Source organism: Gouania willdenowi, unplaced genomic scaffold, assembly GCF_900634775.1.
Source record: "Gouania willdenowi unplaced genomic scaffold, fGouWil2.1 scaffold_120_arrow_ctg1, whole genome shotgun sequence".
NCBI lineage: Eukaryota > Metazoa > Chordata > Actinopteri > Blenniiformes > Gobiesocidae > Gouania > Gouania willdenowi.
Genome location: NW_021144868.1, coordinates 304,692 through 326,847, shown reverse-complemented (window position 1 = coordinate 326,847; position 22,156 = coordinate 304,692). Strand labels below are relative to the sequence as shown.

General features: G+C 44.8%; 2 protein-coding genes across 7 annotated transcripts; both read right to left on the bottom strand.

Annotated features, from left to right (window-relative positions):
* Positions 1–139: 139 nt before the first annotated feature.
* Positions 140–8,597, bottom strand: LOC114458499 (zinc finger protein 775-like). Of its 3 annotated transcripts, XM_028440881.1 has the most exons (3): positions 7,586–8,597; positions 7,026–7,351; positions 140–1,512 (listed from the first exon to the last, which is right to left on the bottom strand). In XM_028440881.1, exon 3 carries the CDS (start codon positions 1,510–1,512, stop codon positions 319–321), a length of 1,194 nt encoding a protein of 397 aa, XP_028296682.1. In that variant the 5' UTR covers positions 7,026–7,351; positions 7,586–8,597; the 3' UTR covers positions 140–318. The 3 variants fall into 3 exon arrangements, with proteins under 3 accessions (XP_028296682.1, XP_028296683.1, XP_028296681.1); XM_028440882.1 differs by lacking the exons at positions 7,026–7,351; positions 7,586–8,597 and adding an exon at positions 5,333–5,466; XM_028440880.1 differs by lacking the exons at positions 7,026–7,351; positions 7,586–8,597 and adding an exon at positions 4,411–4,822.
* Positions 8,598–10,120: 1,523 nt separating this feature from the next.
* On the bottom strand, positions 10,121–21,196 carry rfx5 (regulatory factor X, 5). Of its 4 annotated transcripts, XM_028440891.1 has the most exons (12): positions 21,093–21,112; positions 20,388–20,444; positions 18,274–18,412; positions 18,169–18,202; positions 16,669–16,754; positions 16,399–16,524; positions 16,129–16,245; positions 15,955–16,033; positions 11,841–12,033; positions 11,325–11,404; positions 11,148–11,258; positions 10,121–11,081 (listed from the first exon to the last, which is right to left on the bottom strand). In XM_028440891.1, exons 3-12 carry the CDS (start codon positions 18,378–18,380, stop codon positions 10,287–10,289), a joined length of 1,728 nt encoding a protein of 575 aa, XP_028296692.1. In that variant the 5' UTR covers positions 18,381–18,412; positions 20,388–20,444; positions 21,093–21,112; the 3' UTR covers positions 10,121–10,286. The 4 variants fall into 4 exon arrangements, with proteins under 4 accessions (XP_028296692.1, XP_028296691.1, XP_028296694.1 ...); XM_028440890.1 differs by lacking the exon at positions 20,388–20,444 and having other exon boundaries at positions 21,093–21,196; XM_028440893.1 differs by lacking the exon at positions 20,388–20,444 and having other exon boundaries at positions 16,399–16,521; positions 21,093–21,196.
* Between the last annotated feature and the right edge of the window lie 960 nt (positions 21,197–22,156).

Here is a 22,156-nt window from a genome sequence, read left to right as displayed (position 1 = left end):
ACCTCTGACCTGGAATAGCCCCGCCCTCTTTAAACAAACATAACAATGAGTGCTTGTCTCTGATTGGCTGTGCAGACACAACACATGGAGCTGATTGGAACAAAAAGGCGTCACTGAACCTGTGGAATGATTGACCACGCCCACTGCAACACGTTTATTAATGAGTCATCATGACATCACTGAGAGCCAATCATATGATTTATGTGATGAAGTTTACCCCCCCTGCTGTCAGACATCTCCTTCAAAGTAAAAGCATGACTGTCAGTGTCAAAGCGTGAGAGTCTGTGTCACACTCGTTAGGCCATGCCCCTCGGTCGGTCAGAACGGCGGCGGGCTGTGGTCCAACCTGGGTCCGTCCTCTCTCTCAGGGACACACACGTGTCTCTTGAAGCCTGAGAGCCAGTTGAAGCGGCGCTGACACACGGGGCAGCTGAAGCGTTTGTGTCCCGTGTGCAGCCCAGCATGGTACAGCAGGTTCTCCTTCTGGGAGAAACGCTTCCCACACACGGAGCAGCAGAACGGTTTCTCCCCCGTGTGGCTGCGCTGGTGCCTCCTCAGGAGGTAGTGGTACTGGAAGCTCTTCCCACACTTGCCGCACACGAAGCGTTTAGCGCTGCTGGTCTCTGCCTCTGCTGGTCCTGGTTCTTCCTGGTTCGCTTCAGGGGGCGGGGCCTCCTGCTGGAGGCGTGGTGTGGACGTGGCTTTCCTGTCATCCTTCCAGAAGTCGCTGTCCTCACTGTCATCACTCGCCGGCTGGAGTTGGACCACGCTCCACAGCTTAGAATCAGGATCTGGTTCTGCTGAGCTGCCGGGGGAGGGCTCCTCCTGCTGCGGTCGGTCCCCGTGCTGCGGTCGGCCCTCCTGCTGCGGTCGGCCCTCCTGCTGCGGTCGGCCCTCCTGCTGCGGTAGGTGCCCACACCCACGCTGGCCCATCCTGGTGCGGCGCCGGCAGAGCGTGCGGCGGCAGATGCTGTAGCGGTGCACCTTGGCCTGATTCTGGTCCTGGTTCTGGTGGAGCTCCATGTGGCGGTCCAGATGTCTCCTCCAGGTGAAGTCCTTCCCACACACGGAGCAGCTGAACTGTGTCTGCTGAGCGTGACTCCTCATGTGGACAATCAGGGCATCGCTGTGGGCGAAGGCGGTGCCACACACCGAGCAGGCGCGGTGGGCGGAGCCGTGCAGGTCCAGACGGGCCCGGGAGTCAAAGCTGTGGAGGCACAGCGAGCAGGGGAAGGCGAGGCGTGGCGAGGGGGCCGGGCATTGGTGGGCCAGGAGGCGGCTCTCCCTTGTGAAGGCGGAGTCACAGACGAGACAGTGCAGCGAGCGACGCCCACTGTGAGTCCAGACGTGACGTGTCAGAACTCCTCCTGAGCTGAACCACTGTCCACAGAACACACAGCTCACTGAGTCCTCAGCGCTCTCTGACTTCACACAGGCTCTGCCCCCTGCAGCAGCAGCACTGACCTGCTCCTCCTGAGGCTCCGCCTTAATGTTGCGCACATCCTTCTCCATCTGAAACGCAGAGGTCAGAAACCAATAAACCACAGTCACCTATGGCAACATTTTTTTAAAGAAATAAAGCAGTTATCGTTACAATATGGCGCATTTGTCCGTTACTTTGTTAGCTGCAGTGTACTTCCTGTTTACAGTGACGCTACATATTTTTGCGGGATGCCGTGCCAACCACGGTAAAAGAGAAGAAGAAGAATTGTGGGCGTGTCTGTTTACATCACGTGATCATGACGAGTCAATGCGAGAGCAGGACGAGCTTCTCAGAGTAGAAATACACAAATTATTTTACTTATCTGTCTCCAAAAGATGCATCAGTGAAGCTAAGCTAACGCTGCGTTGGTGGACGTGATGGAAGCCTCTGCACCAAAACAACAGCGGTTAGATTTGAACAGTGACTGTTATCCAGGGACAGGTCAGCAAAACTATTGCCCGGTAATAAACAGTCAGTCATTACTGCTGAGTCACCGCTAACAGCAGCTGATATGTTTAACATTGTGTAGCTGAGAAAAATGCTGTGAATTAGTTTTTCCACATTTATTTTTATTTATTTATTTAAAAGCATTTTCAACAGCAGAATGTGTTAATGGAATACACACAGCTTACTTTACATTACTGTGTTAAGGCTGAAAAAATACTGTTTTAATTTTGGAGCAGCTGTCAAAATTTATTCCAAATGTTTATTCAGATTGTTTTCATTTATTTATTTTAGAAGGTTTTTTGTGTTTATGTTGAACATTGTTTCTAGTTTTTGTACTAAAGCTGTAAGGGAACTTTCTAAGGCTAAACATAACCGTTTTATGATGCTGAAGCTACTTTAAGTTTTTATCTTTGATTTTGATTCAGGTTGTTTTATGTTTTATTTATTACACAATTCATTGTAACATTTACAGTTTCTGCTGGTCTCAGGTAAATAAACTGGTATTAAAAGTCAGATTGGTGTTTGTAAAGATTAATACTGAGCAGAGTTTAGTTCTGTTAATGTAAATTATTATAAACTATAGGGTTATATACAATAACATTTTATTTATTCATGTTGGGTGTGGGATACATATGTATGTGTATATACGTATATATGCATATGTGTGTATCCATAAAATGAAGAGTCCATCCTTAAGACTGCTCTACTGTAAAGTGCCTTGAGATACCATTGGTTATGATTTGGCGCTATACAAATAAAGATTGATTGATTGATTGATTTATCAGAAGATTTTATCTAAAGTCATGTTAATACAGGAGCACAGTTGATCAACAGTGCATTATTATATTATTACAGCTCTGATATGAAGCTGTACGCACACTAATGACCCAAAATAAATAATACATTCTTTGATTCTAAGTCACTCAAAAGTTATTTTTTCCATTAATGCATTAGTTTTTGGTGTAAGTAATTAAAATAGTAACTGAGTTACTTTGTGAATAAAGTAACTAGTAACAGTAACTAGTTACTTTATTCAGTAACTAGCACAACACTGCCTATGACACACTAAACTTTCTCTTTTTATTATTATGTGTACTCTAGCTGCTAGCATGTATCCTTAGCTTAGTTAGGATAGCGCTCTTTAGTGTTGTTTGTGTAAATAGATTTAACTTGTTTAATTAATACATATTTAAACTTATTTATGTGTCTGTGGTTCATGTATTAATATTGCTTTGCTATAGAAGAGGAGATAGTTTAACAATAATTCACACCCTGAATGACAAGGATAAGAGATAAAGCCTGGACTAATATCCTGGATTAACTTATCCTTAAGCCAGTTAAACAAAAGCTGGGCCAAGTTTATCCAGGACAAGTAACCATGGTGATTTAGCCTCTACAGCTAACCTGTAACCATGGTGATTTAGCCTCTACAGCTAACCTGTAACCATGGTGATTTAGCCTCTACAGCTAACCTGTAACCATGGTGATTTAGCCTCTACAGCTAACCTGTAACCATGGTGATTTAGCCTCTACAGCTAACCTGTAACCATGGTGATGTAGTCTCTACAGCTAACCTGTAACCATGGTGATTTAGTTTCTACAGCTAACCTGTAACCATGGTGATTTAGCCTCTACAGCTAACCTGTAACCATGGTGATTTAGTCTCTACAGCTAACCTGTAACCATGGTGATTTAGCCTCTACAGCTAACCTGTAACCATGGTGATTTAGCCTCTACAGCTAACCTGTAACCATGGTGATTTAGCCTCTACAGCTAACCTGTAACCATGGTGATTTAGTCTCTACAGCTAACCTGTAACCATGGTGATTTAGCCTCTACAGCTAACCTGTAACCATGGTGATTTAGCCTCTACAGCTAACCTGTAACCATGGTGATTTAGCCTCTACAGCTAACCTGTAACCATGGTGATTTAGCCTCTACAGCTAACCAGTAACCATGGTGATGTAGTCTCTACAGCTAACCTGTAACCATGGTGATTTAGCCTCTACAGCTAACCTGTAACCATGGTGATGTAGTCTCTACAGCTAACCTGTAACCATGGTGATTTAGCCTCTACAGCTAACCTGTAACCATGGTGATTTAGTTTCTACAGCTAACCTGTAACCATGGTGATTTAGTTTCTACAGCTAACCTGTAACCATGGAGCTCAAGCGGATACAGAAGGAACTCAGAGTCCAGCTCAGAGAGGGGAAGGAGCAATACAGAAAGAAAATAGAACAGAGGATGCAGAACAACAGCATGAGGGAGGTATGGGAGGGGATGAAGACCATCACTGGCTGCAGCTCAAAGACAGGAGCCCCCATTGAGGCTGATGTGGAAAGGGCAAACCAGTTAAACCAGTTTTTTAATAGGTTTGATCTCCCTGCACCTACGAGCACAGCAACCCCCACCCACCTAACCCCACAAGCCATCTCCAGCACAGAAGAGGACACCTCCCCCCCCCCGCTCACATCACCCACCATCACAGCAGCTCAGGTATGTGGAGAGCTGAGGAGGCTACGCCCTGGCAAAGCTACAGGTCCAGATGGAGTCTCCCCCAGACTACTGAAGACCTGTGCGCAGGAACTGGGACACCCCTTGCAGCGTATCTTCAACCTGAGCCTGGGACAGGGGAGGGTGCCCCAGCTGTGGAAGACATCCTGCATCATTCCAGTCCCCAAGAAACCACATCCTGGGGAGCCGAACGACTTCAGGCCGGTCGCCCTGACGTCCCACGTGATGAAGACCATGGAACGGCTGCTGCTCCATCACCTGAGGCCACAGACCCACCACGCTCTCGACCCTCTGCAGTTTGCTTACAGGGAGAAGGTTGGAGTAGAGGATGCCATCATCTTCTTGCTTCACCGTTCTCTTTCTCACCTGGACAGAGGCAGTGGTGCTGTGAGGATTACATTTTTGGACTTCTCCAGCGCCTTTAACACCATCCAGCCTCTGCTCCTCAGGCACAAACTGTCAGAGATGGGAGTAGGATCAGACCTGGTGGCATGGATTACAGACTATCTGACTGGCAGACCTCAGTACGTCCGACTGGGGGACTGCAGGTCCGACACTGTTACCAGCAACACTGGAGCACCGCAGGGAACTGTGCTCTCTCCGGTCCTGTTCACCCTGTACACGTCCGACTTCCAGTACAACTCGGAGCTGTGCCACGTGCAGAAGTTCGCGGACGACACAGCCATCGTTGGCTGTATCAAGAGTGGACAGGAGGAGGAATACAGGGAACTGATCCAGGATTTCGTCACGTGGTGCGACTCTAACCACCTGCTCCTCAACGCCACCAAGACCAAGGAGATGGTGGTGGACTTTAGGAGAACCAGGCCGCACCTTGAGCCTGTCAACATCAAAGGTGACTGTGTGGAGGTGGTTCACACTTACAAATACCTGGGAGTGCAGCTGGATGACAAACTGGACTGGACTGCCAACACAGAGGCCCTGTGCAGGAAAGGACAGAGCCGTCTGTACTTCCTCAGAAGGCTGGCGTCCTTCAACATCTGCAAGAAGCTGCTACAGATCTTCTACCAGTCTGTAGTAGCGAGCGCCCTCATGTATGCAGTGGTGTGTTGGGGGGGCAGCCTCAAGAAGAAGGACGCTGGACGCCTGGACAAACTGGTGAGGAAGGCAAGTTCTGTTGTTGGCACAGAGCTGGACAGCCTTACATCTGTGGCAGAGAAACGGACTCTGAACAGGCTACTGTCCATCATAGACAATCCACACCATCCACTGCACAGCGCCATCTCCAGGCAGAGGAGCAGCTTCAGTGACAGACTGCTGTCATTGTCCTGCTCCACTGACAGACTGAGGAAATCGTTCCTCCCCCACGCCATGCGGCTCTTTAACAACTCTGGGGGGGGGCGATAAAATCAACCATAGAACACTGGACTTAATGCTAATCACACCATGCACACTCTGTCACACACGCACTTTATCACACACACACATCTACTGTATCTTGCACACTGTCATCTGCACAACTGCACTTCAACTGGACTGGCACACACTATACTGTATTTCGATATTATACCATTATATTTTACCTTAGTACTTTCTTTGCACTGTTTTAAATTTTTTTCTTAATTTTTAAATTTTTAAATTTCTACATTGTACTTTCCCTGCATGCCCCTGTGTTCCCATACCTGTAAGCTGCTGGAACTGTGAATTTCTCTTGGAGATGAATAAAGTATCTATCTATCTATCTATCTATGGTGATTTAGCCTCTACAGCTAACCTGTAACCATGGTGATTTAGTCTCTACAGCTAACCTGTAACCATGGTGATTTAGTCTCTACAGCTAACCTGTAACCATGGTGATTTAGCCTCTACAGCTAACCTGTAACCATGGTGATTTAGCCTCTACAGCTAACCTGTAACCATGGTGATTTAGCCTCTACAGCTAACCTGTAACCATGGTGATTTAGTCTCTACAGCTAACCTGTAACCATGGTGATTTAGCCTCTACAGCTAACCTGTAACCATGGTGATTTAGCCTCTACAGCTAACCTGTAACCATGGTGATTTAGCCTCTACAGCTAACCTGTAACCATGGTGATTTAGTCTCTACAGCTAACCTGTAACCATGGTGATTTAGCCTCTACAGCTAACCTGTAACCATGGTGATTTAGCCTCTACAGCTAACCTGTAACCATGGTGATTTAGCCTCTACAGCTAACCTGTAACCATGGTGATTTAGCCTCTACAGCTAACCTGTAACCATGGTGATTTAGCCTGGGATAAATAAAGTATTTATTTTGATGGACACAACAACTGTTAGTTTCCCTTTAAAGGTCACATGACATCAGTTTATGAATGAACAGTATAATGTGGTCTCTAAGGTGACCTGTATAAATAATTATAGCCAATCACGATGAGGCTTGTTGATGACGTCATCACGTCTACCTCTGACTAACAGCTTCAAGTTCAGAACAATGGTTTATTTTCCATCATAGTTTATATTTACAATATCAATAATCTGATTAGCTTTGTTTTCACCACAGAGTTAGTTCAGAGGTAAACATTAGCTCTACTGTTAGCTTAGCATCACAGACACAGGTACAGACGGTGTTCAGGTGTTACTCACTGTGTTAACGTGAATGTTGATGAATCAGCAGCTTAGAGATGACGTCATAAGGCGCTGCAGATGTTAACTGACAGACACAGAGCAGGAAGTCACCAGCTAACACGGACACCAAACCCTCCGTGACTCCCCAGTGCAGGTCAGCGACCTCCGGTTCCCCCGGTACTCCCAGTCCCTCTGTGCGGTGCTCTCGGTCCCATAGACATTTATAATAATAATAATGATGTGTTATAGATATTATGGTCGGAGCTCTAAGCACTTCCTGTTGCGGAAGTTCAGGGTGTGATCACAGCGACACCTGCTGGAGTGGATGAACAGGAGAATCCTTCCTATGATAATATGATTATTATTATTGAACAGTTATTCATTAATTGGTTGGAATAAATCAGTAACACTTTACTTGAAGTTTTTTACATAGCCTGTCATTAGCATTAGTAAGGTGTGATTAAGGCTGTCATTAAGTGTCGTTCGCTAAATTATGACACCTTTAGAGCTATGTTGGCATTTTTGGGTTAGGTGGAGGGATCAAGTGGAGTTAGGGTAACGAAGGAAGTCATGCTCACCTTGCAACGCACAATCATTGATGAATTCATCAATTCACTCATTGATTAATGAATGACTGGAACGACTCCTGAGATGTGGATTTAAACTGAAATAAACATTAGAAACAAAAGTCAGGTGAACATCACACCTTTTTATTTTGTCAACGTAGAAAAAAAACACACACACACACTGAGCTCAGGGGAAAGTGAAGGTGTGCGGATTATTTGTTGTCCTTTAAAGTGCAAACAACAACAACACCATGAAGGTAAACATGCAGAAGGTCAAACAGTGACTGTCACCATGACAACCTGGGACGCTAAATAAATAATGAGGTTCACCTGCAGGACTGACGCCTCATCTCCTCACCTCTGTCCAATCACCTTCAGCTGCTCACACTGGGCTTCCTACGGACCAATGAATGAGCAGCACTGTTGCTATGGGAACAACAGCCCAGGGTCTAACCATGAAGACTATTGTGAAAATGTGTTCTTTAAAAAGAGGTTTTATTATCAAACAAAGATTTTACATTTAATGTTTTTAAATAACTTTTATTTTGAAATGAGGGCTTTGAACATGTTACTATGAAAGACCAACATGGTTGCTATGGAAACATGAGGATGACTGTGATCTGATAGTACTACAAAATAAAAGAGACAGTGGGAGTAGCAGCAGGCCCAGTGCTGACTGGTCAGTTACTGCTTAAAGGTGATTTGACAATTTCCTTTGGCTTGGTGATGTCAGAGGCGTGGCCTCAGTCCTATACCCGCGTCCTGATCCTTCATCCTTGAATAATCGACCCGTTTGTGGTTTAGTTTGAGCCTCCAGGCTCCACAGTGACCAACATCTACATAACCTCCAGTGGTCCCAGTACAGGCCCCCTAACAACAGTTTGAACATCAGAACCACCAGAGGTACAAACTAACAGCAGGAGGAGGAGGAGCGTGTTGTTCTCTACAGCAGTGGTTCTCAACCTGTTCAGACCGTGACCCTCCAAAATAAAGGTCCCAGAGAGCGGGGACCCTCCAAAATAAAGGTCCCATAGAGCAGGGACCCTCCAAAATAAAGGTCCCATAGAGCAGGGACCCCCACTGTAGCTGAAGGTGGTTGAACACAGACATGAACATTGAAGAACAGTCATGTGGAGACAGGACCATCTATAAGGGGGAATAAAGGAGAGATTTTTGGGGTCCATCCATAAAGTCAGTAAAATGATGGTCTATTGTTCTATGAATCTGTGATAACCACATTTATTTATTCATCTGAATAATATCCACTGTTATCCAGGAACATTTATTATTATTATTATAGTCATCTTAAAGATGGAAATCCTGGTTTTAATCACTAATAAAATGGTTCAAAGTGAATAAAAATGGTGGAAAAGGAGGTGAAATGGGATTTTAAAAACCACAGAAATTGTTTAAAGGTTGCAAATTAGACACAGACAGAAAAAGAAATGGTTTATAAGTGCTGAACATGTCTGGAAAGTGGAAAAATGTGTAGAAAAGTCATTGAAATGTGATGTAGAAATGTCAGAAATGGGAAAATCCATCCATTTTCAGACCCACTTACTCCTGTTTGACAGGGTAGCGGGTGGTGCCGGTGCCAATCTCCAGCTCTCATTGGGCGCTGGGCGGGGGTACACCCTGGACAAAATACATTAAAAGGAGCAAATACGGCAAGAAAAAGTGATGAAAATAGGTTAAAATATGGTGAGTTTGGTGAAGTTGTAGAAAAATGGTAAAAATAAGCAAAAAATTGACTTAAATTGTTCAAAGAACATTATTAGTTTCTTGAAGGCATCTGGAAACCCCCCTCCTTGTGTCTTATGACCCTGAATGGAGTCCTGACCCCAAGGTTGAGAACAACTGCTCTACACTAACCTTGGACAGGAAGTCTTTATGACGATCATCTCTGACCTTCATCCAAACAGGAAACCACATCATCCTCCTCTTCCTGTTGCTGCTCAGAATCTCACATCGGCCATCACACGCACACACATACACACGCACACACATACACACGCACACACATACACACACACATACGCACACACACACATACATACACACACACACGCACATACACACACACACACACATACACGCACACACACACACACACGCATACGCACGCACACACACACATGCATACACACACACACACACACACACATACACGCACACACACACATACATACACACACACACGCACACACACACACACACACATACGCACACACACACATACATACACACACACATACACGCACACACACATACGCACGCACACACACACATGCACACACACACACATACACACTAGCACCATGTGGAACCATCACCAACAGGGGGCGCTGGTCAGTAACCACAGGATGTTGGACTTTCAAAGTAAAAGCTTTCCTTTTGTCAGCATCTCAGAGACTTTAACAATAAAGTTATTAAATATTTCTCACTAAGCTCCACCCCTCCACTCTGATTGGATGGCTTGTCTTTATTATTAAACTCATGATCTGACCTCGTCTTCTTGTCCTTATTAAAGTCACATGACCAAAGGGGGCGGAGCGTCAGACGTTTATTAAAAATTAGCCTCTCATCTTTAATGTCACATGACAAGTGGGGACAGGTTTTAGGATGAGGTAGGAAATGGGGGTGTGGCTTCATCTGTCCGATTGGCTCTCTGCTCCAATCTGGGACTTCCACCAAACAGAAGCAGGGGGTGGAGCTAGGGGGGTGGGGTAGCAGTGGGGAAGGGGGGTGAAGACAGCGTGATCACATGACCACGGTCCTCAGCAGGTGGGGGTGGGGCTTTGTGGGCGGGGCCAGGGGACGAGATGGCACTGCTGATTGGCCGAGGAGCTTTCTGTATGACTTCCACCATGGGTGTGCGATTGGCCGACAGCTCCCAGGCCGGCCTCACGGCGCCCGGCCTCACGGCACCCTGCAGCAGCAGCACGGGCCGGCCCGGCCGCTCCGACACCAGCGCAGGCGGCTCCTGGATCACCAGCTCTAACACAGAGGATGACGACGCCTTCTGGATGACACCACCGCTCACCGAGGTGATGATGGGCAGGTGAGGGGGCGGAGCCACCAAATCTTCTGGGCGGGGCTTCCTGGGTCGGCCTCGTTTCCGTTTGACGGGCGGGGTTGAGGACGAGGCGGCCGACGCGATGCCTGACACCCCGCCCTCCATCGGACGCCTCGCTGTAGCTCCGCCTCTGACCGTTTGTAGCACAGAGGTGTGCGTGGGCTGGACGTGCGTTGGGGGCGGAGCTTTCTTGTCGTAGGACAGGCAGCCCTGAGGGAGGATCATCACCGGAACGGGGCCACCGCTCTGCTGTGAGGGCAGCGTCGCCATCGCTATGACCTTAACCCCACCTCCTGCAGCGCCTACAGGTGCTCCCACACAGGAAGTGTCTTTGGGCGCCAGAGAGGGTGGAGACGAGCGCATGGTGAGAGTCTTATCAGGTAGCGAGCTGCGAGGAAGGATTCTGGGTAACTGCTTGATGAACGCCTCCACCTGAAACAGAAAAGACGCGGCCATTACTGCAAGCTCCGCCCATGTGCCCCACCCACATGCACCTACCGCTGGACGCAGAGACGAGGACGGAGGCGGAGCATCTGACGGCGAGGGTTTAGAGGCAGCTGGTTTGTCTCCACACGTCTTCAACGAAGATGAAGATTCTACAACTTCCTTCTATGGACACAAAAGAACCAATCAGAGAGCAGGAAGGAATAAACCAATCAGAGAGCAGACACAAACCTTTGTATCTGCTGCTTCATCTGAGTCGAGTTTAGAGATCACAGAAGTTTTCTTGATCACTTTAGTCTTAGCAGGACTTCCTTCAGATGGTAAACAAACAAACAAACAGCTTGTGAGGAGAGGCCCTGAAGGTCACATGACATCAGAGTTATCTAGAGTTTCTAACTCCATCTGAATCACTAGTAAATGATGGCTTTTGATAAGCAGGACATGCTGTGATACCTCAGAGAAAACTCAATGTACATAGATGTATTAATGTGATCATGATAATATCTACTCTCTGGCTCTATGGTGGAGCTGATGACATTAAAGAGGAACCTTTAGCTGAAAAAGACAAAAACTCCTCTTTGTCCAGAGTTGGAAATATAAATAATATAAATATATATTTAGTTGAAATGTGACTCTGATTTAACTTAGTGTGTTTAACCTCCAGACATTACCTAATATCTTCATCTTTTCTACCTGTGTGAATGTCACGCACATGTTAAAGAATGCAGTGTTGTGATTGGCTGAGACCTGCTAGTGATGTCACGAGCTCTGCCTGTGTGCAGCGGGGGTTAACGATGTGCTCGTGGATGAGATAGTGAGCGATCTCCACCACCGTGTCAAACGGACGCTTCAGGATCTTCTGAGCCCAGTGACAGATGAGCCCGCACGCCGCCTCCGTCACTTCCTGTTTATACGTCTGCACCAGGTCTGTGAGCTCAGCCTGCACACACACACATTATACACACACACACACACACACACACACACACACACACGCACACACGCACACACACACACACACACACACACACACACACACACACATTTATACACGTGTATAACGTGTGTGTTTATAATGTGTGTATATTGTGTGTATAATGTGTGTGAGTATAAAGATCTGAACAGTTATAAACCAAGGTTTAAACCGCGGTTGTCTTCAGCTGTAAACCAAGGCCCAGCCTCAAAGAAAGTGGACGGCTCCAATCCTTGGAGCATTGACGACTGAAGACAAGAATAGTCACCAAAGACTCATTGTCTTCTGATTGAAGCTAACAGCCTCCCCATAAGGCTGTAAGATAACCTGTTAACCTGCTAGCCGATGAATAACAAGTAAAGGCCAAATAAAGAACTACAGGAGCACACCGGCTAAAGCAAAGGCATTCAGCAGCCCTGACTGCATTCAATAAAAGGGGCAAATGCCTCACTTCCAGAGTCAACGTGTTGAGCGAGCGTAAACTGAGAAGAGAGTGGGGAAACTCTGAATTTGAGCATTACGAAGTCACAGATGCTGGGGTCGACTATGCCACTGCCTTAGGAGAAGTGGGCGGTGAAGAAGCTCAAAGAATGGTGGACAACATCAACAAAATAAAAGCCCGGTGTGACAAAGAGTTTGATTGTAATGGAAAGCGTCTGGACCAGGTTCGCTGAGGAGGAGCTAAGCACCCTCATGAGTACACTAATGAGTAAAGGCCTAGAACAGGAGCTTGAAAGGAGTTTGGATGGGAAGACAGACCTAGTCTCTGAGTTCAGAGCCCGCGCTAGAAGGCTAAGGAGACGCCGAGAAACGCTGTTGCATCGGTGGCAAGACTGGGACCAGTCTGAATACAAGGAGAAGCTGCACAAAGACAAGAGTGCCCAGATGGAGTCGCACACAAAGGTGGAACAAAACCAGGACCAAGAGCACGTCGGAACCCCCAAGCAAGCTGCTACCGTCCATGCTCAGTTTGAACCTCACCAGAACTGCCTCCCCTATCCCCTTGTCAGCTGCTTCCAGTCTAGCTTGCCCCACATGGCCCCCAATCTTAACTATGGTGTATTTCCTGCTCCCGGTGCTCGGCCTGAACTGAACCAAAACTACTCGGCTGACTGTCGCCAACCAGTCAACCGCTTCCAGCCTAGTTCGCCCAACGTAGGATCTGCAGCAGTTAGGGAACCCTCATCAATTGGAAAATGTGAAAAGGTTCCACCTTCTAGGCAGCCTGGACGAAAGGGTAAAGAGAAATCTTGTGCTGACCAGCTGTGGATCTGCCAGTAATGTGTTCAGGCTCCTGGACAACAAATACGGAAACAAGCCGGAAATAACGCTGTTGGTCTTAAAGAAAGTGCAAGAACTTACCCCAGTCCGGGAAAACCACCCCGGAAAGACGATTGAACTGATTCAGGCTGTAGAGAGGGCCCTGCGAGATCTCCAAGTCCTAGACGAGGAAGATGCAGTGAAAAATCGAGTGGTAGTGCACTAGATTGAAAGAAAACTTCCAGACTCAATGAAAGAAAAGTGGCTGACACACATGAGTGACCCTGGAAGTGGGTTTTCACCGCGACACCACTTTGATTGTCTGCTGCACTACCTGAAAAACCAGGAAGGCATCCTTGAAAAACTGAACAAGCTACAGCCCAGCTTTGCTGATAATCCTGAGAGGTCTCACGTCAGACCAAGGGAAAAAAGGGCCTTCACCAAGGCCAGCTTGGGTGACACTCAAAGAAGCCCCCAGCCAAGCTCATGTGTAGTGTGTGGAGACAACAAACACGCAGGCAGGCTATTTGCCTGTAAAGCCTTCAGGAAGCTCAACTTGGCAAGCAAGAAAGCTCAGCTAAAAAAAGCAGGAGCATGTTTCCAGTGCTTGCTCCTCCATGGCTTTGCTCAAGAGACAACTGTCGGAGAGAAAGGTCCTCAGATCACAAGTACTTGCTCTGTCCAAGACCTCAGAACAAGAAGAAGCGAAAAGATAATGAAGAACAGAGCAAGGCAAAAGTGGAAGCCAGAGGTTTGTAACTGACTGACAAGCAAAAAAAGTTCCTCGCTGAACTGCCTCCAGAGCTGCAAACAAATTACAAAGAAGCCTTTTCAAACAAGGTCTCGACAACCGTATGCGCTCGCACTTGTCGCGAACTAAAGGAACACCCAGTCATGATGATGCTGCTAGAAGCAACGATGAACTCTGGTAGTCTAAATGGTACTTTAATTGATCTCGCCTCAGATACCAATTATATCTCCAATGAAGCTGCAAAGCACCTCGGCCTCAATGGCGAGAACATTAAGTTGATTGTCCAAGGGATCGGAAGGATAGAGAAGACAGTTGTCACCAAAAGGTACACTCTGAGGCTATGGGTACGGAATCTCAAAGGTTTGGTGGTGAAGCATAAACTCATCTGTTACGGGTTGGAAAGCATCGCAAAGGTGAGCCGGGCTGTCACGCCACAGCAACTGAAGAGATTCTTCCCAGAAGTTGCACATCAAGTCTTGGTCCGCCCTAAGAAGATCAACTTGTTAATTAGCCACAGGAAAGGTCGCCTGGTTTTACAGCCAATAAAAAAGGTAGGGGACCTCGTCCTCTGGGATGCCCCCCTGGGAAAGACCATCGGTAGAACTCATCCCGGCCTCTTCGAGGTGATAGACCTGGAGGCACACAGGTCTGATACCCACTTCGCGCGTTCGTTGAGAACAGGTGGATCCTTGTGGATCTGACAGAACCTAGCAAGTGGAAGGACGGGAAACAATCCTTTGAAGCATGCCTTGAGAAAGAGCCGGAATGGAAGGCTGCGTACAAGGAGCAGATTCATGAGATGGTCTCCAGAAAGGCCGCCGTTACAGCTGACCTTCCCCAGGTTTCAGCCCCGGTGGGAGAGCACCGGGGCACAATAAGTCCTCGCCAGGGGAAACCCTGGGGAGCAACTGAGTGATCCAAGGGCAAATCTACACTCAGCAGGAGGAAAAGTGGTGGGGCCTACCTCCTTAGTTAGCTTGTACTTGAGGTCTGCAGTGGCCGTAAAGAATTTCATTGTCAACGCCTGTATGAGATGGACATTAAGCTTGGAATCCCAGTGAGAGGGTTAAGTGACTGTTGTTTGTTTGTTTGTTGTAGCCTCCCTGGATCTTCGATCGGTCGGCCAAGTGCTAGGTTTTTGGCTCGATGTCCCAGCACAGGATGAACGGGTCCAAGAAAATTAATGGTTAATAATGTTAATTATTAATCCGATGTTGACGAGTAGAACCACACTCTAGGGCAGTGAAGTCACCTCTGTGATGTATAAAAGAGTGTGTGTATATAATGTGTGTGTATAATGTGTGTGTGTACAATGTGTGTATAATGTGTGAGTGTATCATGTGTGTGTGTATGTGTGAGTGTACAATGTGTGTGTATATAATGTGTGTGTGTATAATGTGTGTGTGTATAATATGTGAATAATGTGTGTGTGTGTATAGTGTGTGTATAATGTGTGTGTGTGTATAGTGCGTGTGTATAGTGTGTGTATAATGTGTGTGCGTATAATGTGTGAGTGTATCATGTGTGAGTGTATAATATGTGTATAATGTGTGTGTATAGTGTGTGTATAATGTGTGTGCGTATAATGTGTGAGTGTATCATGTGTGAGTGTATAATATGTGAATAATGTGTGTGTATAGTGTGTGTATAATGTGTGTGTGTGTACCGGGTCATTCTTCTTCTTCTTTTTTTTTTTTACTTGTCTGCACATGCTGTCAAAGGTCAACACTACAAGAAGTGCAATCTTTTTTTAGACAGCAATGCATTTTATTTTGTATTTTTTTGTTATTGCAATTAAATAAATTGCATTATTTTATTGCATAATTGTGACCATCACCAGCCCTCCCTAAGGAAGGGTAAGAAACACTTTATTTTACCGGGTCATTCTTCAGGTCCAGGTTGGGTAGTAAAGGCATCTTAAGGCCCGTCTTCCTACGGATTCCACTGTAGCAGTATGTAGGAACGCCATAGGTCAGGGAATAGAACCAACAACCTTTCACACACACACACACACACACACACAAATAAGTCATGTGACAGGTGAAGGATATTTGGACTGGCCCCGCCCCCCCAGGCGTCGAGCTTTGATGTTGGGGAATATGTCTCTGATGATCTTTCCAAAGTTAGCAGCACTCAGAGGACGGTGCTGCAGGTCCTCACAGTGTCTCCTACAGGAAACAGGAAGTTTCACAATAAAATGTCACTAACAAAACTAGCACTTCCTGTTGGATAATAATCAGAGTAATAATAATAATGTGGACCTGTCAGGTATCTGCTGTAGCATGTGTGTAGTATAGTGTGTATATATGTGTGTGTGTTACCTGTAGGTCTCGTAGACGTCCTGTTTTGGCAGACAGGTGTCATAATGCTCCTCCAGGTGACTACGGATCCAGTTGCAGGTGTGGAGCTGCTCACTCATGTTAAAGGAGGCGGAGTCTGTGACACTGCTGCACGCGCACACACACACACACACACACACACACACACACACACACACACACACACACACACACACACACACACACACACACACACACACATATTAACTCAGCATCAGCCCTGAGCCGCTCTGACAGGAAGTGATGTCATACCTTTTGTCAGCAGGAGTGGCTGGTCCTGATGGAAGCTGGAGGTACAGGTACAACTTATCGTTGTCAGAGAAACGCTGGACGTCATCCTGCAGAGACAGAGGAACATGTGACTTCAGGATCACATGATCATTACATGGCATTTTAACAAGTGTTCAGGACATCACACACAACATTCTGACATTTTTACATTTGTTCCTTAATTATTCAATATTCACACTGTAAATGTTTAGTTTGATCTGATCAATACTTTATAGATATGGATAATATAGTGAGAGGGTGTGTCCTTATTATTCTTCCATGTTCATCTTCCAATACTGTATATCAGTAACTCCATCACATATAAAGGTAAATATGGTATAGTAATAAGCTCCACCTACAGAAATAGATCTGCTATACATCCTATCTGGTGGACATGTCAGCTCCTCTAAATAGTCACTAAGTCAGTGTGTGTTTGGGTCTGGAACATGTTTGGGTCTTCAGTAAACTACTTAGCATATGTCTCAGCTCCCTGTAATGTGATCAGCTTAGAGCTATGAACATAGACTGTTCACATCACTAATGATTAGTCACAGATATACATTGGTTCTAGACTCACACGCTCTGGAAATATGAACATATACTTTATTATTTTCATTGGTTCATAACTACATGTGTGAATGTAATAAATAATCTGATCTGTTTTAATTTATAAAATAAATTAATGGGATATTAAACTATTTTTATTTATGTGACTTCATTTTTATTTTAAACCCCAACTTTGGGTTATTTCACCACTGGTGAATATTAATCATCATTCACATGAGGTCATTGGCTCTGTGTCTGATCATTAATATAATGTATACCTTATAATAATTTGTTTGTATTAGTTTTTCAGGAGTAATCGTTATAATATGAATTAAAGGTAGAGTAGGCGATTTTCAAAAGCTAGCATGATTTTGAATGTAGCCTCCCAGATGGCTGCGCCTTTACCCCCTCCCCTCTGTGCTCCGTCTCACTCACATGCATGCTCACAGCTGCTGCAGAAGAGGAGCTCAGCTCATTGATGTATAGTGTAGAAACTACATTGTCTCATTCAGCAGTAAGTAAACAATAAACTTTATCATTATATTTGTTAAAAACGTGACTAAAAACTCTGTTTTAACTCTGTCAGCGGTGACGAGCTTTCAGTGTGAGCTCGTTCATGTGAGGGGTGGAGAACGAGCAGAGAGACAGAGAGACATGATTGGTTAAAAAAAGGGTTTTTTTTTTTCCATTGGTTGAAGTTATTACAGATTTACAGCTGCTACAGATGATGGATTTTCTTTGTTCCTTTTTCAGAGAACATAAGATCTTAATTTCTGTCAACACAATTTCAACCTAAAACTTAAAAAGTGTATCTGGAGAAAATTACCTACCCTAGCTTTAATTTTGATATTGATTAATCATGGAACAATTGGTAAGTGCGTGGACCATTTGTTGAAATGAGCCCCTTTGAAGCAGAGCAGAGTGGGAGGGGCTTACCAGGATCTGCTCCACCTTGGCCTGGACACTCTTCCTGTGAACCACAGGAATCACACGGTTAGGGCACACTGCTACACACCTGTGTGTGAGTGTGTGTGTGCTTACGAGATGTTTCCTCTGAGGATGGTCAGCAGGAGGCTGGGCTCTGTGCTGCTGCCCCCCACCACCACGGCCCCGCCCTCAGGCCGCACCCGCACCTGCTCCTCAGACATCTGGACCGCTATCCGCCGCTGAGGGCCACCATCTGGTTCAGAGGTCAGAGGTCACACAGGAAGCTACAGCTGCATCATGTGACCTTTTTATAGCATCCAATCAGACACAGATCTGCTATCACATAGATCTATAAACACAGATCAGAGCGTGACTTCAGTGACTATAGTCGCTTAAATCACCTGTGATGAGTCATGCTTTTTTATCACTTCATCAGTGACGACCATGAAGTGACGTAGATAGAAACTCATCACTGATTGGATGGAGCGACAAAGCTTAACCAGAGTTGCTTGAAAAGTTCAAAAAGTTCAACTTTGAGCAACTTCCAGTGACTCAGATCGTACGATTGAGTCGCTGGAACTGCGTGAGTCATGTGGTTTGAAGTGAGGTCACATGATGTCGAGTCATTGTATTGCCAAATACATTGTTATCATAGGAGTTAGTATTTTTCTTCCGCAACTCATTTGTCCTGGAACTCCTCCTCGGCTATTAATGCAGCACTAATGACACGTATGTCATCTCCAAATGTCAAGGTCAAGGTCATGTCGAGTGTAAAAAAATTAATGTTCCATATCTCTACCAATATTTATCGTACAAGTTCAATGCTTACATTTATAAAAAGCTCATCTCAAGTGGAATATTTTATTTCATTGGACCGAAGCTGTACGTACGTGGTTCATGACGTCACAAAAACTTTTTCCCCTATAACTTGGCCACTGGTACCATTGAGCAACATTTCCTTTCAATGTGTGACCTTGACCTTCACTCAAGAACAAGAACTCCTCAGAAAAGTGAACAAAGTGAGACCTCAACGCTCTCAGGATGACAAAGCTCAGCCAAAACAAAAAAAATACTTTTTTCCAGTGTTTAGACTGGTACCATTGAACAACATTTCCTTTCATTGTGTGACCTTGACCTTTGTTCAAGGTCATATTTAAGGTCAAGGTCAGTCTTCTGTTTTTCCTGCATTATTACATTCAATGTAATTAGTAAAAACAACAAACTTGTCAACAAATCCAGATACAAGTTGTCAAATTTACCGATTGTTCAATTCCCAAATCTAGTCACCAGAGTCACTGAAATTGAACACATCTTCAGGACTTTAGCTCCGCCTCTACCATGATCAAAGTACAGACTTCAGTCCACAAAGAGTTGCTGATTGGACCATCGGGTTCCTCCCTCTGTCCCTGGTACCAGGGCTGGTTATTACCTTGAACCTAACTTTACCATACAATATATCCCAATACTGAACAATACTATATACATAGCAATATATGTGTCACCTCTACAAGTACAAAATGGTATGAAATACAATTTATTTACACGCACTACCCTTTTCTTTTGTTTTATTTCATTACATTACTTTTGAACATGTAAAAGAAGGTGATTGAACCTCAAAGAAATATTCTGTTTTTCCACGCTCACTCAACTCAATTTTACAGTTTTTTATATTTCTCTGAATTTTGTTTTAGGAAAAATGACTTGTAACGATCACAGGCAAATATTTACTTATATATATTATATATATATAAAAAAATGTATCTGTCAATTGTGTTGTATGCCACCCTTTGTAAACCTTGTGTGATTGTTCAAACAAAAATTAAACTTGTGAGAACTAGTGATTGGTAACTAACTGTAATTACCAATAAATAAGTGTCAAATTACATTTTTCAAAAAAGTTTAACTCTTGCTTCTACAACAGATTCTGTTTCTGTTAACTTATTAAATTATTTAATAAAAACTAACCACATACATCTATAAAAGTGTCCAGTAATGTTTTTGTAAATATAGCTAAATGTCATTGAGGAGTGAATTAGTTTAACGAGGTCTGATGGTGCGTTCACTGACACCTAGTGACCGGGAGTTTATGTGCTATGCTAATGTTAGCGACGTTAAATAGTTTTTAGTTAAAAAAACATGATTTAAAAAATTGATTTGGACATTTTTTGGATCAATACAATAATTGAACCATGAAATATGGAGATATAACAGAATTTATTTATTCTTACACGCTTAGTGGGTGAGGAGTCATCATCACCATCACCACCATCATCACCATCATGGTCCTACAGACAGCAGGAGAACCAGGAGGAGAACCTCCACATCAGAGGAGAAGCATCAATGGAATAGTTTCTGAGGTTCATGTCTCCACTGAGTTAAAATGAGTCCTGGTCCTGGTCCTGGTCCTGAGGAGCAACAGCAGCTGGTGCAGAGGCCCCGCCCATATTAGTTGTGTCCACCTGTTCTTTACATGTAGTACCCCCCCACACACACACACACACACCGGCTGTTGTCATGGTGTTTAGTGTCCGCTACACTTCCTGCTGTCAGGTGTGTTTACGGCGGACGCGCTCGTGCGCTAACTACACACACTGACACGCGCGCGTCACGGCTGCTAGCGGCTAACGGACAGCTGCTAAGGGTCGGTACAGGTTCTTTACACCGGACTTACCGGGTGGTCGGTGCACGCGCTCATAAGTAAACGAACTTTCCACCTGAGGCGCGCTAATTAGCTTAGCCTGATGCTAGTAGGCAGCAGCAGCAGCTAGCTGTGCTAGCAGCTAGCAGTGACCCAACCCGAAAGCCCGCGTGTACGCGCCGCTTTTAACGGAGACACGTTCCGTTTGGGGGTCAGCTTAACATCTGTTGCTCATTTGATGGAAAGAGAAGTGATATGTGAGTGAATAATGGTTTAAAAATGAAAAAGAAAGTACCTGAGCAGAGATACAGCAAAAATCCCTTTCAGTTTTTTTGTGATTGGACGACGTTGCTGTGTCTGCCTGACTACAAAGCCGGCGTCTATTCTGATTGGCCCGTCTGTTCCGATCTGCCCAGATACTGAGGACAGAGGGATTTACATTGGTCGACGGGAAGTATTTTTTTATGGTGATTTTTTTCCGTTGGGTGCTTTTTTCTGATCTACCCAGTTACAAATCAGCTGTTATTGACCAAATCTGCCTAGCAACAGCTGAAACTAAAGCTTAACCTCACGTTAATATTCGTAAATCAGGGCAAACAGCAGTTCATGCTGTTGGACTTTTAATTCTTAATAAAAAAAAGTTTTTATGTTGAAAGCAAAATAACTACCTAACAACTTAAACTTAGTGTGAATAATAAAACTTAATGAATGCTGTTTTTCCCCAGCAGTGTTTAATATATTAACATTTTAATCTAGTAATTGAGGTTTTTTTAATGTGAATGTGACTCCTCCTTGAGTCTGTGGTTGAGTTGGACTCACCCGTGTTACACATTAAAGTGATGTTTCTACACCTAGAACGAGTGCACCATGATTTAAAACCTTTTTTTAAATTTCACGTCAGATTAAAGGGAGTCACATGATGAACATCAAAAAACACAAACCTTTCAGACTGGAGGGTGTGTTCTTGAGGTCCTAATGGCCTAACCCAAACTGTGTCAAACTCAAGGCCCCGGGGCCAAATCAGGCCCTTTAGACCATCCAATTCAGCCCATGGCAGCAAGCAAAAAAAGTCAGAGAGACCATGACTTATTGTGTAGATTACAACTAATTCACTTGTAGATATGTCAAACTTAATACACATTCAATGAAACTCCACAATATTAGCAGAGCTCTCATTTTTCCCATCGCTTATTACATGATGGCATCATTTTTAATATCAATATATATATATATATTAAAAAAAAATCCAAAATCCTGCAATTTTCTTCACATTCCACAAAATCTCCTAAAATTACATAATGGGTCACAAAAATCAAATCAATTGAAGTTAAGATCCTGCAGGCACTGAAATCAGTCACT